General features: G+C 36.4%; 1 protein-coding gene across 2 annotated transcripts; it reads right to left on the bottom strand.

The window, feature by feature from the left end:
* Nucleotides 1–443: 443 nt before the first annotated feature.
* Nucleotides 444–14,157, bottom strand: slc2a15a (solute carrier family 2 member 15a). 2 transcript variants are annotated; one of them, XM_051650698.1, is made up of 12 exons: nucleotides 14,024–14,157; nucleotides 12,916–13,014; nucleotides 11,152–11,312; nucleotides 10,234–10,358; nucleotides 10,001–10,146; nucleotides 9,369–9,501; nucleotides 9,047–9,234; nucleotides 5,488–5,598; nucleotides 4,275–4,376; nucleotides 3,797–3,872; nucleotides 1,683–1,810; nucleotides 444–1,538 (listed from the first exon to the last, which is right to left on the bottom strand). In XM_051650698.1, the coding sequence occupies exons 1-12, from the start codon at nucleotides 14,063–14,065 to the stop codon at nucleotides 1,284–1,286; spliced, it is 1,566 nt and encodes a 521-aa protein (XP_051506658.1). In that variant the 5' UTR covers nucleotides 14,066–14,157; the 3' UTR covers nucleotides 444–1,283. The 2 variants fall into 2 exon arrangements, with proteins under 2 accessions (XP_051506658.1, XP_051506659.1); XM_051650699.1 differs by having other exon boundaries at nucleotides 11,152–11,284; nucleotides 14,024–14,055.
* Between the last annotated feature and the right edge of the window lie 2,818 nt (nucleotides 14,158–16,975).

The raw sequence follows: 16,975 nt of genomic DNA, 5'->3' as shown, positions 1-16,975 counted from the left end.
TGGAGAGCACTGCCCAGGGGCTTGATAGACCCGAGAAACCCATTCATACTTTAACACACTCACACAGGCCTGAGAGCACAGACAGATACATATCCATAAGCAGATACAAATCTGAGACATACCTTAAACATGGTATTATATAGTACTCTCCAAGGGCTGCTATACGGAGGGCACTAATTTAAAGGTATGTCTCAAGTGTGTATATCAGAATATGGATTGTCATACAAATGTTTGTTATTCATAGGGGAAGGTGAAACACTCTTTCTCTTTAATTAAGCATTAAATCTGCCTCTTCAGAGAGTTAATGAAGCTCTGCTCTGACTTTGGCAGAAACCAGTGGTGTCTGTACCCAGATCCTGCTTTGTAAGCATTTATCACCCCACCGCCTGATGTTTTCAATAATGGATCACCACAGACTCATTGAAAATACTTTTATTTGGCGTGTTATAAAGTTTTGAATAGTCTAAAAATTATTTTAGTACATGTGAAGTGTAATATAATTGTATATTACATAAACTTTGAATTTTACGTGATCACATTTTCCATATAAATTGCAATGAAACTAATATATAATACATACATGAACTTATTCTGGTGTTGTACATATTTGACATTCTTGCAGTCAACCATACAGTATATATACAGCTGTAGGAGTGTTCAGAATGTTTGTGAATGAAAAACACAATTTCAGAAAAAAGCACATGATATGTGGTGTCTTCACAAGTTTGATCTCAATGCTTTCAAAGTGCTACAAGTCTCTGAGGAGGACACGTGGTACATTTGCACCTTGATGTTTCAACGTAAGCAATGTTTTAAAGCACAAAATAATGTGTAAGTGATGACTAAGTGTAATGTATAAACTCTCTACAACATTGATGACTATAAGGCCTATATAAATGAAAAAAATAATCTCATAACACAAACATGATAAATAGTAGAACATAATAGAACATGACACTAAGTTCTCAAAAACCAATATAAATGACGTTTTTATGGCATTGTCTTTACATACAAAGTATCACACATTCTCTAAAAGCTCTAGATGTTCCAAGCACCATCTCACAACAAATTTCAGCACAGGTATTGTACAATTTTGTTATAAGTCTCAACCTGATGGAAGGAATGGACCTTTTGCAGTCTTTTGGGCCCTTTGTGCAAGATATTAAGCCATTAATACAAGAGCTTAGTCAAGCCTTTAACATATGGATAAAAACCTATTTCATTCAGCCATTTGATCCAATTTCTTAATCTTCCAAATGTGTTCTGTGGCTTTTCTTTGGCGATCAAGGACAGGAGGATGAACTGTCAAATTCAAGTGAACCATTCTCAAGCGTGCCATATCCATTCATTTTCTTCAGTTTGAGCTGGTCTAGGTGACCGAGGGCCTGGCTCTCTTCCACAGCTTCTTTAGTAGCAAACATCTGACTAATCTCTACAAACGTCTTATTTTTTGTCTCAGGAATAACAACGAACACGTAAATGGCCACTGCTAGACACACACTACAGAATACTAGATAGCAATAGGGCCCAGCAGACATCTGTAATTGAAAAATTAAACAGAACACAAAATATTTTTTTTTCCTTAGTTTAATTAAATGAAGTTGATTAAATTTCAAAATGTTGTGCACTTTTTGCTTTAAGTTAACCAGATCAGACTTAACTGTGCTAAATGGATACAATACCTGCAGGAAAGGAAAGATGAAGCCGATAGTGAAGTTAGACATCCAGTTAAGAGACCCTCCCACAGTGTATGCAGCTGGACGATGCGATTGCTTGAAAAGCTCTGCTGTGATCAAGAATGGAACACCCGCTGAAAAAAAAAAAAACACACACCCATACAAATAGTATATTATAATATCATCTTTATACTGTGCTTGCTGTTACTTCTCATTTACTTGAGGACTACAACTCATAGAAACAGTGCAGTGAAACCAGTGCAATAAAAAAAATTCACAACAGCCTAATAAAAGGCATAATGTAAATGCATAATTATGAACACATAAATGCACAGCCATTTTAAATTCATGCATGTATGCACTGCATTTCTGTAGTGCAACAGTTCTTGGTGGGAGCAGGATAATAAACAGCTTTATGAAGAGCTCGTTATCTCAATATGCAGGAATCAGAGATTGTTCCACTGCTTAAGTTCTAATCCCTTTTGGTTACAAGTGAAAAATAAGGAGGCACAAGGTGTTATTTCAAATGTAATGAATTCAGGAACAAGCCAAGCGATGGCTTCATTATTTGTGCATGATAATTGCAGCAGGAGACGTGCTGCAGTTAAATTGATAAGGAACTCTGCTTGTAATTCATTGTTCATGCAGGATTTGTCTTAAAAAGCCATATTCATCATTGTTTATGAATAATGAGCCATAAAAAATCCTAATTAAAGACGTAATTACACCGATTGAGACTGGGGCCTGAGAATGAATTATAGATTTTGGAGTGGGGTTGGATAATGCATCAACTCAGTAAAGCATTTGCAGTCTCATTCATCACTGTAGCACTCTGCTCTTATTATGTGAATAAACTATTAGTCTGACACTTGTGTAATACCAACAGAGCAAACTTTATCTTTGAAACAATATCTTCTCCATTTCAACAATATTAATTTATTATCACTATATAAATATGATGTAGTTGAGTTAAGATGCAACTATTCAATGTGCAAAATATCTGTACCCTGTAACATTTTCTGTCTAAGAAATAACTCACAAAAATATTTTACTATACTATATTTTTGTATAAAACAAACTCATGAAACATTGGTACAGTCTAAAGTGTGCTTACAATAAGAAAAAATAGGTTAAAATATTACATAATATGAAAGCTAGTATTGCATATTATTCTGAAAATAAAACATTATGTAGATATATTCTGAAATATTAATATGTAATAATATATTATGAATTTATTGTTTCATGGATTAGAATATATGTTAGATGCAAAATATGCAATGTTTCTTAATTCTATTAAAGGTATGATCATCATTTGTATGAATAGATATACACACTTATTAGCATACGTTAATCCAAGTGCAATCTGCAATATTTATTATGCACTTCAGAATTTGTAGTATCATAACTTGAATAATAAATACTTTCAAAACCTATCACCATTTTTCTCTGAACGTTTGAGAGCCTTTGCATAATTTGAACATATTAAATATGGACATGTAAAACATGCATATAAATTAAATAACATGTATTTTGGTAACACTTTACAATAAGGTTCCATTTGATAACATTAGTTAACAACATTAGTTAACATGAACTAACAATGCACAATACTTTAAACATTTGTTAATCTTAGTTTAATTTTTTTAATCAAAAGTTGTATTTTTTAACATTAGTTAATGCACTTTGAACTAACATGAACTAACAATGAAAATTTTATTTTTATTAACTAACATTAACAAAGATTAATAAATGCTTTAAAATATATTGTTAATTGTTTGTTCATGATACCTAATGCATTAACTAATGTTAACAAATGGAACCTTATTGTAAAGTGTTACCTGTATTTCTTTATAAATGAATGGAACAAATAGTGCACACACTGTAATCAAGGTCAAACACTGAACTAAACAGTTCAAATTCTACCCCCAGGTGACGCTATTTCACTATTTGAAGACGTCATCAGGGAATTCAGGGTCAAAGAGCAGAAAACTGCTCATCCAATTGAAGCAGTTCTCTACTCAATGTATCTGGGCATGATTAAATGTGATGTAGCCATGTAGATCAGTTTAATAAACAGATTAAGTGAGGAAGAGAGAGTGAGAAAGCATAGAGATTACCTGGCCCTATACAGAATCCAGCGATGATACCAACCACACACCCCACACTCACATATTTCATGAAAGGCACATGTGTCTGCGTAAAGGTGAAAAAAGCATTATTACTCATGGAAGGTTCCCACACTTTTTGACCAATCAATTTCCATGACCTTTCCAGTCGTTTGTAATTACTGGAGAAGGATTTCTAGGGAGGGATTTTTAGAAATCGTTTAAATTCAGACTGATTTGCTAATGAATCATTCAGACCAATTTGTGAACTAGTTTGACCAATTCATTAAAAAAGAACCGACTCAAAAGAATGATTCGCTCACAAATCAGATATCACTATGGCAAACAAAACAAAATGAAAAACAAGCAACAACAACAAAAACTGAATAAAGAAAACTTCTCAGTTATCCAACTAATGTAGCCAACAGTTTTTTCAACAGCCAGTGTAATTATTAAAAGGAAGAGTTGAAGTTAGCTGTATTTTACTTACTTGAAGAATGAGAGATATTGTTATCCCAGCACAACACATTCCCATGACACCAAAACCCCCGATTATCAAGGGTCTGCGCCCCAGCCGCTCTATGGTGAAACACTGTAGAAGAAACATTTTGTTACATGGGTATAATGTACACTTCATTTTTGATCCACTCAAATTAATTAGTAACCACTGAACTGAAAGGATGGCTTCTGATGCTTTTGAAAGCGTAAAAGTGAAGCAGTGTTTTTTCATTAAGTGCTGCTAAAATTGAGAGCTAAAGCTGTGTGCTTTTTACTTAAAGGAGGGTGCAGCTGACATAAGAATGAATAGCTGTAATTTTATAACCAATCTCTAGCCTTCCTCCTGTGTGCCATTCGCCTCCCAAGTGAAGACCAATTGACACTGACAGCAATGAGTTCTTCTGACTAACTGCGTGCCTCTTCTTCTCTGGTCGCTGCTGGTGTATCACTAAATCCTGCCTAAGCGATGCAACTGGGAGAGAGTGAGACTGTGTCTAGCCTTCATTACAGCTCTGAGATGTGACCCAAGAATGGAGCCGCTAAAAACAAGAAACATCAGTCTCTCTAATGCTCATCTCATCCAGTGTTTTTTATGAGTGTCAGAGCAGAAAAATACATAACATGAGCTGGGGAAAATTGAGGGAAAAGCAAAATGAAAACGATTGAGAAGAGATGGGAAGGCAGAGATGTTCTTCCTTTCTACTGATATTTTCAGCTCCAGTGAAGTAATAGTCTCTAAAAGTACTCCCAAAAAAACAATTTCTCTTCACTAAAAACTCTGTCAAATAGACACTTACTATAGATTGACTGCTATTGTATATTTATGACAGATACCAATACATTGATTATTCTTTTCCTATTTTGACACAACTATAGCTAAATTATTATACTACTAAAACAATAAAAACATGTTTGTTATGAATATTTGAAAAACAACAACAACATCATCAATATGTGTATTGTATATATTTATATATAATATGATACAGTTGTATTATAGAACTGATAACTGATTAAGTACGTAGAATATAGTGAAAATTGGTAAATAAATACAAAAATATCAAACCGAAAATCAAATCGGTCTCTATTTTTTTTATTTATCAGTAATTGAAAGACATACTTTTAACTTGCTCCTGTGAACTCTAGATAATAACAGTGATAACAGGCCTTTTTTGTAAAAGCGTTGGTTGAATAAGAAAACTCACCCCTATAAGGCCTGCAACAATCTCTATAGCTCCAGTTCCAACAGTGGTGTACTGGATCTCAGGGGCTGGAATCCCAGCATTCTCAAAGATGTCATTGGTGTAAAACCAGATCTGGGAAAGAGGAAAGAGAGACAGGGGTTAGAAAAAGGGGAGAGGCACAGGACGTAATTTTGGCTTGTACAGGTGGCATATTATGACTGCGAGCAGTTGCGGTATACAACACTTCAGATTCAATTTGAGAGCTGGAGGGCTGTGTGTGAGGTTAGGCATGGGGGTAATCAGAGAGCTGCTGGGAGTGTAGAGGACGCACACGGTCTGCCTCTCTCCTGCTGCTCATGCTCAAGTCAGCCAACACTCACCACCTGTCAGCCCAATTTAAACTGACTCCACACACATATGCTCACAGGGTCACCTGTTTCCTATGAGTCCTACAGACAATGTCATTTAATATTCACATTTGATCTCAAATTCCAATAGGGCAAACCTGGATAGTCCTACTTTGAGATGACATCAGCTGCTCACAGATTTTGACAGGATATTACTATCATTTGCAGAGTCCTCAGCTTTACTGAGTTTTCAAGGTATTGAAAAGAAGATTACTGTTCTTTCAACTTTGTAACCAGATAAGGCAAGAAATCAATGGAAAATCTAAGCTCAAATACTGTTGTGTGCCCATTAAATCTCAACTGTCAGTTAATTACCTCTATAAAGACCAGGCTAACTTAAAAATATCAGTCACATACACAACATAAAAATTTGAACATTTCTGATTAGAAATGGGATACAGACAGTCACGTCCTAATAACAGAAGTCAGCAGTTGTACATGGAGAAGACTAGCATCATAAAGAAAACACTGACAATAAAAATGCTGACTGCTACTGCTGCTTGTACACACTAAGCGGCTGTTCACACAGGATGCATTCTTAGTCTGCTGCTATTATGTACATAAATATGTGCTAGACAGATGTCTTTGACCACTGCAACACATCTTGCAGTTTTTTCAGCATCTCGTGCCAAGGGCGCCACATTTTTTAGATGCTGTGCCAAATTAAAAACAGTTAAACTTTAAAATGTGTGTTTAGACACTTAAAGGGATAGTTCTCTCATCTCATAATTCTCTCATCATTTACTCACTCTTATACCATCCCAGATGTTTATGACTTTCTTTCTTCTGCAAAACACAAACGAAGATTTTTAAAACAATATTTCAGCTCTGCTGGTCATCAAAATGCAAGTAAGTGGTGACCAGAACTTTGAAGGCCCAAAAGGCAGAATAAAAGTAATCCATAAAACTCCAGTGGTTAAATCCATATCTTCTGAAGCGATATGATAGGTGTGGGTGAGAAACAAAACAATATTCAAGTCCTTTTTTATCTGTAAATCAACATTTTCAATTTCACTTCAACATTCTGGCGTGGAAGTGACTTTCAATATCACATTCAATCACCTACTGGTTGGGGCTGGTCAAAGGTGGAGACTGAAAGTATAAAGGACTTAAATATTGATCTGTTTCTCACACCTATCATATCGCTTCAGAAGATATGGATTTAACCACTGGAGTGATATGGACTACTTTTATGCCTTCTTTATGTTATTTTTGGATCCTCTGATTTCTGGTCTCCATTCACTTGCATTGCATGGACCTACAGACCTTCTGTGTTCTGCAGAAGAAAGAAAGTCATACACATCTGGGATGGCATGAGGGTGAGTAAATGATGAGAGAATTTTCATTTTTGGGTTAGGAACTATCCCTTTAAGCCTTGTTCCATTCTGTTGTGATGCGTCTATCTTTTTTAAACAAAAGAATGTGTCAAAAATCCCATAGAAACATAATGTGCTCCTTTTATTTTTTGTTTCAGAATCAGTGGAAAAAATAATATGCACTTTTTCAAAAATGATTCTGAATGCTTGAATACTGGCTCTTTAGTAATTGCTTTTGTGGGGCAGTACAAATTAGACAGAGCAAACTCTGGTAAGAATTGAGCTCTCCTTTCGTCTTTATCCTCATTACAAATGAAAGAATCTCTTTCCAGGTTTAAACTTAAATTCAAGGTTACTAGAAATGCTTCAAAGAATTTTACAGTATATCTCACTTGTAAAACTCTAGAAACCATTGCATAGTTCTTTTGGGGGCTTTTCTAATGTACTGGCTTTAGGTAAATGTTTTCAGCAGATCTATAGTAGCCACTAATTCTGATCATAAAACAGATGCACACATGAAAGAGCTCAACTGTCAGAACACAGCTATTTTAGATAAAGGTACACTTCTAATTCAAAACAACAATCCAAGTGTCAAAGACTATCATCAAAAAATCCTTAATATAATTTGTACTCCATATATTGAAAATAAAATTCACTAATGTTCTTTTAACAATCAGTGAAAAAAACTAATTGTAAAACCTACAAACAAGCAGCTCTGAATGAAATGTTTATAGATCAATCAAAAATTAGCATGGGTCAAATCACCATAATCACTCTCTTAACGATCTATGTCAAAAAAATGCATCTAACTTGCTTGAAATATTGCCTATATTTATTGCTTTAGCAGGGCAGTGCAAATTAGATTCCATAAACACATTCCTGAAAAAAAAAAAAAAAATTGTAATTCGTTAAGCTCTCTTGGGTAAAGAATGGTGTTTCTGTCAGCTCTGTCCTCTTAATAGTCTGTATAATTAATCTGCATTTAAAAAAAATGTTTGAGGACAGTAATACACCTTTAGCCACTTTAAATTCAGGCCCATAGTCATTGCTCTGATGCACAAGTTGAGCTCACTCCTGATGTCCTGCTGTTTTATTTGATGTATGAAGAAATCTTCTGAACATAAGGCTTTAGAGAATAAATACTTAAAGGGATAGTTCACCCCATAATAAAAATTCTTTGTACTTACCCTCATGTTGTTCCAAAATCATATGACTTTCTTCTGTGTAAGTGGTTGGGGGTCAGGGGGATGTACGATCTCCGTTGGACTGGGTGGGTGCACGTGCACGATTTCAATTTATTTTTCGTTATAATTCTTTTTGGCTATATATTGGCTCTGTGTTATATTTTAATACTTATCTAAACAAATTAATGACACTTTTATCAATGGAGTAGGCCTATTAATGTATCAAAATATTAGGCTTAATATTTAGTCAAAATTTGATAGATAAAAATGTCATTTATTTCAGGTGTGCAAGCTTTCATTTTGGGTGACACCCGTGGCTATGCCACTGCTCCATTGGAGGGGAACCTCAGCAAAAGGGCAGGGGCTAAAGCCCCTAGAACCACCCCCTCTGCACATGCCTGGAAAAAACAAAGGTTCTGAAATGGTTTTAATATTTTGGGTGAACTATTCCTTTAAATGCCATACCTATATCCCATCACTTCACTGCTTGCTGAGGTCACCTCATGTTTTAACAGATTAAATTATATTGTTTCAATTTTAAAAATGTACAGCATATATTCTATTTACTAACATGAATAGTAATGATCATTGTTTTAAAAAGCACAAGCAGTTACAACTAGCAATATCTGAAAACAGTTAGTGTACTCAAGTCTATATCTTAACCTGACCTTACTGCATCAATGCCAGACAGTTGCATGCCAACGTTGATAACCACCACAGAGAGGACCTGCCAGCGAACAGTGTGGTCTAGTAGGAGCTGCCAGACAGACACTGTCTCCACTGAGGACAAAGAACGTTGCTCCTCTTGCATCTCCTCTATCTCTGCCTGGATGTTACATTTGTTCCTGTACCATTTCAAGGCTGCACCAACAAGCAGAACACACAAGCAGAACACAAGGTGATGTCCATCTATATCATAGACAATAATATTGTAACAAATGCAGAGTAAATTGTTGTTTGTGGTTAAAAAGTGGCTCCCCAAGTGGTTCTCTCACCAGTGATGGTGGCAAGAACATTGTGCTTCTCAATCAACAGGTAGCGTGGACTTTCTGGAAACCACGGCAACAGCATCAGCTGGGCAAAGGTGGGGACCACTACAAGGGAAAGGAAAAGGGGCCAGTGCTCCTCCTGCAAATCAAAGTAAAACAAATCTAAGCAGAATATAGAGCTTGGCCAGAACTCAATACATTCACATCAGCCAGATTTGAACAAGCTGTGTGAGTTGCACAAGCTTTTTGAGTATATTATAATAGTATACAATAGTATATAAATATATAACTATTTATGAAAATAAAATAAGAGATGTGATTTTTTTTTTGTGTTTAAGTATTAAGTAGGCTGTCATCATTTACTCACCTTCATGTCATTCCAAACCTATATGACTTTCTTTTGTGGAACACAAAAGGTGATGTTAGCCTCAGTCACCATTCACTTTCATTGTGTGGAAAGCAGATGCAAATTGAATGATGGCGAATCAAATAAAATGTGAATGCTGACTGAGGTTAACAGTTTGCCATCTCCTTTTTTGTTTTACATAAGAAAGTCATTGGAACAACATGAGGGTGTGTAAATAAAGACAGAATTTTCATTTTTGGGTGAACTATCACTTTAAATTTCACTGTCGTACCTTTCCCAAAAGTTCATGCAGGCCCAAGATTTGAGCAGAAAAAACCCCCGCGCAAATGAAAATGCTGGGCGTGAGCCCCAGGAAACCTCTCAGGTTCTTTGGAGCAATCTCTCCCAGGTACATAGGCACCACGCTGAGAGAGATACCTGAGAGAAGGTAATGAGCAGAGCACATCAGAGAACATTCAGGTTTATTAAAAACTTTATTTTGCTATAATTGCTTATTCTTCATACCTGAATGTATCCCTGTTACAAAACGTCCAAAGATGACCATTTCTGGTGACCCACAGATCCTGCTGAACCCCATGAGAGATGCCGCCAAGAACACCAGTACAGTGGAGTTGACCACTGTTCCTTTCCTGCAAAAGTAAACACACAGGAGTCCAGTTCTGACACTGCTCATTAAGCTAGGACATTCATACTTGATAGCCAGCCACCTGGGAGTTTAACTATCAAAACCAGATAACTGACGTTCCATGACAGTGCGGCTGGGTGAAATAGCTGCCTTCCTTGATTAGTTCTATCAAGTTGTAAACTTTCCCCCTGATTTACAGATGGCTGCACCATGTTCTACGTTATGATCACTTCACTGCTATAAAACATTTTGCTGAACTTGAAATTGATTAGAACAATAAATAGGGTGATGAATCATCATCTTTCATTTGCATATAAATGTCTGCAGTCAAATCTTGTGGCACCACTCATAGACACTCAGAACACACTAGGAGCTCCAGAGTCCTTGAAGAGCACAAAAGAGAAGTGTAAGCTACGGCTAAACATAAATATGATAATTGAACAGCTCACAGTTATTTAGAGCTAAAGCTGAAGAGTGTGACTTTTTTTTAGGTTAAAATACTTTCTTCAATCCCAGCCTTAAATGCAGAGACGATTAACTTTTAATTCTTGTTGTGACTATTCTAGACAAGAACAAAGACGTCTGGTGCCTTGTGGACAGAACAAAAATGTCAGCTGTTTCCAAAGTGCAAACAACGCCATTTACAAGGCAAAGGCAGTGTTATTTAGGGCAGTCAGAGAGGTCAGGTGGGGTGACAGATGAGGAAAAATCTACCTCGATGGCCTTGACACTCTGAGGAATTCCTGGCATGCAAACCACACCATGCCAGATGTTATGGGTCTCTCTCCCTGACTCACCTTCCAAATCTGGTGACCAGTGTGCCCACCATCAAGGAGCCGATCAAGCCTCCAATCGCAAACACAGAAACGGTGAGTGAATACATCAGTGTCAGGGCCTCCTCGTTCAGTCCAGTTCCATTCCGACTTACCACTGTACGGTTATAGAAGTTTTTAATGTACTGTGAGTGGCAGAGAAAGTGACAGAGAGAGATATATTAAACACATTTTTGTGCATTTTAAGAAAAATGGCACTGTCAAACTCAATTCATGTAGAGCCTAAAAAGTCAGCTTTTATGCATTACAAGGTCCTGCCACATTTGTAAAAAAAAAAAAAATATAAGGCTTCTTTTGTCTTAAATTTTCAAATTCCAAGTTTTAAAGCTTCCATTCAGTGTGGCACACCTCTTTCTACTGTATGTGGACATGCAGGTCTCTGTCTCATGATAAACACTGTTCTTTCTCTCTCTCCCTTATTCCTGCTCTTTAAGGTCACAGTCTAATTCAATTCCAGTGTATCTATAGTATTCATTCCATTCCAAATAAATTTAAGTTGGATCACTACAGTATTCTTAACAGACTGGGTGACAGTCTTATCGGTGAAGGGCACCTATAACAGCCTTTCAATTCAATCAACAATAGATTCAACTGAACTAAATCCACCACCAAAAAACAAAAAAGAGCTTCTGTTTAAAAAAATATAAACTTTCAGTCTCAATCTTTGGATTTATGTATATTTTGATTCACCTTCATTTGCATGATGTTCCAAGAAAAACAGCACAAAACAAAGCCAATTAATTGGGGTATATAACAGCCAGTCAGGAGACCAGATTTAAATATTTTCATCATTAACAGGCTAATGGGGCAGGGCAAATAGGTCCCTACTTATATACATGAAGAGCTGCTAGAGGCAACCACTGCAGCACAAAATGCCTGACAAGCCAAGATGAACAAATAACATCTGACTCATCTATAAAAAATGAAAATATGGTTCTACACTTTGTTTCTTCAAGTTTCTGAGGAAAGTCTATAAGAAAAACTAGGGAAAACTTTCTCATTATGTCCCATGTCATTCTGCAGGGCAAACCTTTTTGCTCTCTGGTTAACATTATATACTTTTTATAGCCTTTATTTATTTTTTGTCACACTTTATACATTTGCACATATACAGTGAAATTATTATTATTATTATTATTTTCACATTTCCCAGCTAAGCTGGGGTCAGAGCACAGGGTCAGCCATGATATGGCACCCCTGAAGCAGATAGGGTCAAGGGTCTTGCTCAAGGGCCCAACAGTGGCATCTTGGCGGTGCGGTGGTGCTTGAACCCCTGACCTTCTGGTCAGTAACCCAGAGCCTTAACCGCTGAGCCTCCACTCCCCCTGATAATGATATAGGCACTATATAAAATACTATAATATGACATATAATATAACGTGTAAAATATTAATTTACACCAGTATACTAGATTTCCTCATAAAATTCACAATCTACAACAAGAATGCAATCAGGTTAAAGTAGGCGAAATTCCCTGAGGTCTTGCCTCAGTAGAGCCTCTGTTCAGGCCACTATTTTTCTTCTCTTCCCCAGCCTGCTGAGAGACACAGTCATCCTAGACATGTATATCTCTACTGAAGGCCAATCAAAAGAAAGTCACATTTAAGAAACTTTGTGATGAATATAAAGGTATTGGTCATGTTTCTGATTACTTGTTTCGGTGAGCAGTTAAGGCCAATCAAGGTGCACTGCTGACTTGTGTCACTGAGTATGTCAATGAGCTCTTACCACAGCAGGAGAGTTGACCACAGCTAAGTTGTATCCATAGAGCATAGAGCTACCAAAGGAGGTGAGGAAAGCAACTGCCAGCAGAGATGAGGTTAGGTGCTATTAAAGAGCAACAAGAAAATATGAAGATTACTAGGTTGAAGCAAACAATACAGTATGCATTATTAAAATAAACTGAATAATTAAACATTTCATATATACCTGCTAGTGATGGTAAGTAAACAATGGCCTGTAAGTTGTAATGGTGCTTACTCTTATCTGAAATAGGCAAGCTATTTCACTTTGTTGTTTCTTTTTTTAAACATACATAAAACATTATGCGGATCAGGGTGAAAACAGAGTTTATACCACTAACAAATGAAAAAGACATTAAAAAAAGGTATTGTTTATATGTTTAAGTTGTCTGCTTGAACTGGGAGAACATGAAGCTCTGATGTCTAATTCATAATCAGACATATACAGTATAAAGTATATGTCTGATTATGAATTATCATGATCTGATTATGAAGTTTTCACCCTGATCGGCATAAGAATGTTTTATGCATATTTTATGCATTTTGTGCAGGTCAGAGGAGAAGAGAATAGCTCTTTCTCATGATGAGACTTCAGTGGTGGTCATTACGCTTCAGATCATGAGTGGAAAACGTAATTTGTCCCACTAAATTGTCAGATGCAGTTGCTTATGTAGGCTATCAGACTACACGTGAGGGAAGATGCTGAGAAATCAAATTAAATTCTGTTTCTTTTTCTACATGCCATGAATAACAAAAGGAAAATACTACATTAAATATGACCTACATTGCACACATTTTTTAAACCTATTACAAAACCTACAGCTATCAGCAAAAAATTAAATACTGAAATTAAACATTAAATGCATATAGTTACCAAGCAGGCTATATGGCCTACTATTTAAACAACTCTACTAATTTTTTTTATTTCTATATATATATATATAAAACTATCACAGAATATTATATATGGCTAATGTACGATATCAAAGCTTGAGAGAAGGATATGAAAACTAGACCGAAACAAATAATATGTTGCAAAACCCATTTAAAAACGACCCTAAAAATATTCTCAGAGCTGAAAATAGTCTACTTACCGATGTTTTACCTGTCGACGTAATTAGTACTTCTTCAGCCATGTTTTTATTTATCTTCACATTCCTACTTGGGATAAAGAATATGATATAAGTTTAGTTTCTACTGGCCGTCTTTTGGTCTTACCGGCTTCCCCACGGATAATATCATCATATCTTGGACATGAGGGCGTGGTCACACTGATTGACAGCCGGGAGATCGTATGATTGACAGTGAGGCGGCCTCGCACCCTCACACACTCCCATCCGGAGCACGCGCGTCCCTGCTTCACAGCTGCACAGCCGGACAGTCTGCCTGTACTGTCACATGATAGCAAACAACGTGATTCCTCCTGAAATCAATTAGTTAAGTGAATTTACAAAGACTGCAGTTAGTAGAATGAGGCGACTATGGAAAATCCTGTAGTAAGTAATTCAAAAAGACAGCTCTAGGAACAAAAAGGCAATATTCATGAACGGTTTGGTGTATCAATCATAGAGTGATTCAAGAGTGAAAGAGTACATAAGCTTTATTGACATAAAGACATCCACTCCTGTAAGTTCATTGAACTCAGTAAGAACACAGTGAGGAGTTAGCCAGTTTAACTCCCTAAACAGCCCATCTTTTGTAAACTATTCTGTTGGTTATAATTGCAGTAACCAGAAGAAATTCACAGGATTAATGACTATATTAGATGTGGAACAGTTAGTCTATTCATTAGTAAGTTCTCAAAAAAACAAATCAAGCAAATCTATGCAATTTTATGTTTTTAATGGGGTTCAACGGTAGCCCAGGGGTGCACAACTCAACAAAATTAGCTAAGCAAACAGAAGTTAAAAACAACACAATTAAGCCACAGCACAACAGAAATAAGCCACAATGCAAAAAAATATAACAGAAAATAAATATATATATATTTTATAACTGGTTTTTAATTTGTGTGGCAGATCTAAATCAATTATCATGATTTTGTTTGATCTGTTGCTTAATTTAGTTGTGTTGTGGTTTACTTTTGTTGTGTTGTGGCTTTTCTGTTGTGTTGTGGCTTCCGTTGTACTGTTGCATAATTTCGTTGTGGCTTTTCTCTTGTGTTGGCTTATTTCCATTGTGTTGTAGCTTAATTTCGTTGTGCTGTGCTTCTGTTGTGTTGTGGCTTATTTCTGTTGTGCTGTGGCTTAATTTTGTTGTGTTGTGGTTAAATTTTGTTGTGTTGCGGCTTATTTACAATGTTTTGTGGCTTAATTTCGTTGTGTTGTGCTTTATTTCTGTTGTGATGTGGCTTTTTCCATTGTGTTGTGGCTTTTCTCTTGTGTTGTGGCTTAATTTCATTGTGCTGTGCTTTATTTCTGTTGTGTTGTGGCTTATTTCCATTGTGTTGTGGATTATTTACGTTGTTTTGTGGCTTAATTTCATTGCACTGTGCTTTATTTACTGTTTTGTTGTGGCTTTTCTCTTGTGTTGTGGATTATTTCCGTTGCACTGTGCTTTATTTCCGAGCTATGCTTCAATCAAAAAGTCTTCCGCATAGCTCCAATGCTTCCTCGCTCAAGTGTCCTTGGTAAACTTTCTCCATCTTCTGTCCTCACCTCCTTGGGGTGCATTTAAAGAATTGATACGTCCTTCATGATGGCGGACTTTGAATGGTTTCAGAGTCACAGGCTCCAGGACGGAGGAACGAGAAAACCAGTGTGCACAATTTAGGAAATGAGAAGCACCCTAAGACTATCTCTAAATGTCCCTTCTCGACATATGATTATACAGTATTTCTTCCAAGAAATAATTATTGTAATCATGAATATTTGCTTGGTTATGTCTAAAGCTCTCTTGAAATTCTTCTAGATAGACCATTAGACATGCCAATTTGGTGCTTTGGAGGCTGGTCTGAAACCTTAGGAGGTTTCTTCATACAAAAATTATTGACTGACTGGGCAGGAAGGCAGCTGCTTCAGGGTTTGGACACAGCCTAAATGTCTCTCACAGTGCTGTTGTATCTATGTCAAATCAATTTTTATTTTCTTCTGAGGAGATAAACTACTTGTTTATAATGAACTTATTGATTCAATTAGAATCTTACACCTATTAGGCACATTGCTTGCGTGAAAAGGCCATCTTTCATAATCTGTGTGTCACAAGTTAAAACTGATACAATCATTGTCATGATTATTACCACCACTCTTAAAATGACAAGTTATTATGCATGAAATGAAAGCTCCAGAGATCTTCCTCATTGGCCTGTGTCTCCCTCAGGGGCTTCAGTGTCTGACTGATCTGTCATAAGACTTTTATCAACAACATCATGCTGCTATGGAGAAAATCAGTTGTTTTAAAATAATACTCCATCGACAGAAGAAAAGCCATGTGTCCCAGGAGCAACCCGAACCACTTTGCTTGTATTTATGTCTGACCTTCTAACTTCCAAAGGAAAAGATTTCTGCTCTTATCTTGTGGAATGACTGTTTAGTAGTTTGTAATGTCTTCTGCTCCCCCACAGTGTGATCCAATATGATCATTCAAAAACACAGAATTTAGAACATTAAAGACCATCTAAATGTTGATGTTTAAGGGTTCTTGGGTTAGCTTTTTTTTTTTTTTTTTTTTTGTAATGTGAAGGTCCCCCACTATTGCACTGCCTGTAGCCTATTTAGTTTTATTCATCCAGTAGAAACCCTGCTAACATCAGAATGAGGGAAGTGGGGAAACTTGATTTGGTGATGTTTGTATACTCAAAGAGACTAAAAATTATTTGGGGTTTCCTTCGGGTTTGATAATAAAATTTGTTTTTACTGTGAAAGTATTTCTGTAGGATTTGTTATTCTTATTGATGCATTCTCTTTGCTTTGAAATGCACCTCTTGATATAGACATGCCCCCTATTTCCAAACCCCTGCCCTACACAGACATCCATGCTCACAGACACTTGGAAACTGTTATCAGAGATGAATCAGGAGAGCATCTCAATGTCACAGGTAAGAAAAA

The sequence above is a fragment of the Myxocyprinus asiaticus genome, chromosome 23 (assembly GCF_019703515.2).
Source record: "Myxocyprinus asiaticus isolate MX2 ecotype Aquarium Trade chromosome 23, UBuf_Myxa_2, whole genome shotgun sequence".
NCBI lineage: Eukaryota > Metazoa > Chordata > Actinopteri > Cypriniformes > Catostomidae > Myxocyprinus > Myxocyprinus asiaticus.
Note: the sequence above shows the minus strand (reverse complement) of the source record. Positions and strands in the feature narration are given on the sequence as shown.

What these genes read in the sequence shown, in the direction of transcription:
- slc2a15a (XM_051650698.1), bottom strand. Translation starts at nt 14,065, where the DNA reads ATGGCTGAAGAAGTACTAATTACGTCGACAGGTAAAACATCG. An exon ending in AACTGTCTGGCATTGATGCA is followed by an intron (nt 5,599 to 9,046) that starts GTAAGGTCAGGT and finishes CCTCTTTCCCAG; the next exon opens with ATCTGGTTTTACACCAATGA. An exon ending in CAATATCTCTCATTCTTCAA is followed by an intron (nt 3,873 to 4,274) that starts GTAAGTAAAATA and finishes ACCTTTACGCAG; the next exon opens with ACACATGTGCCTTTCATGAA.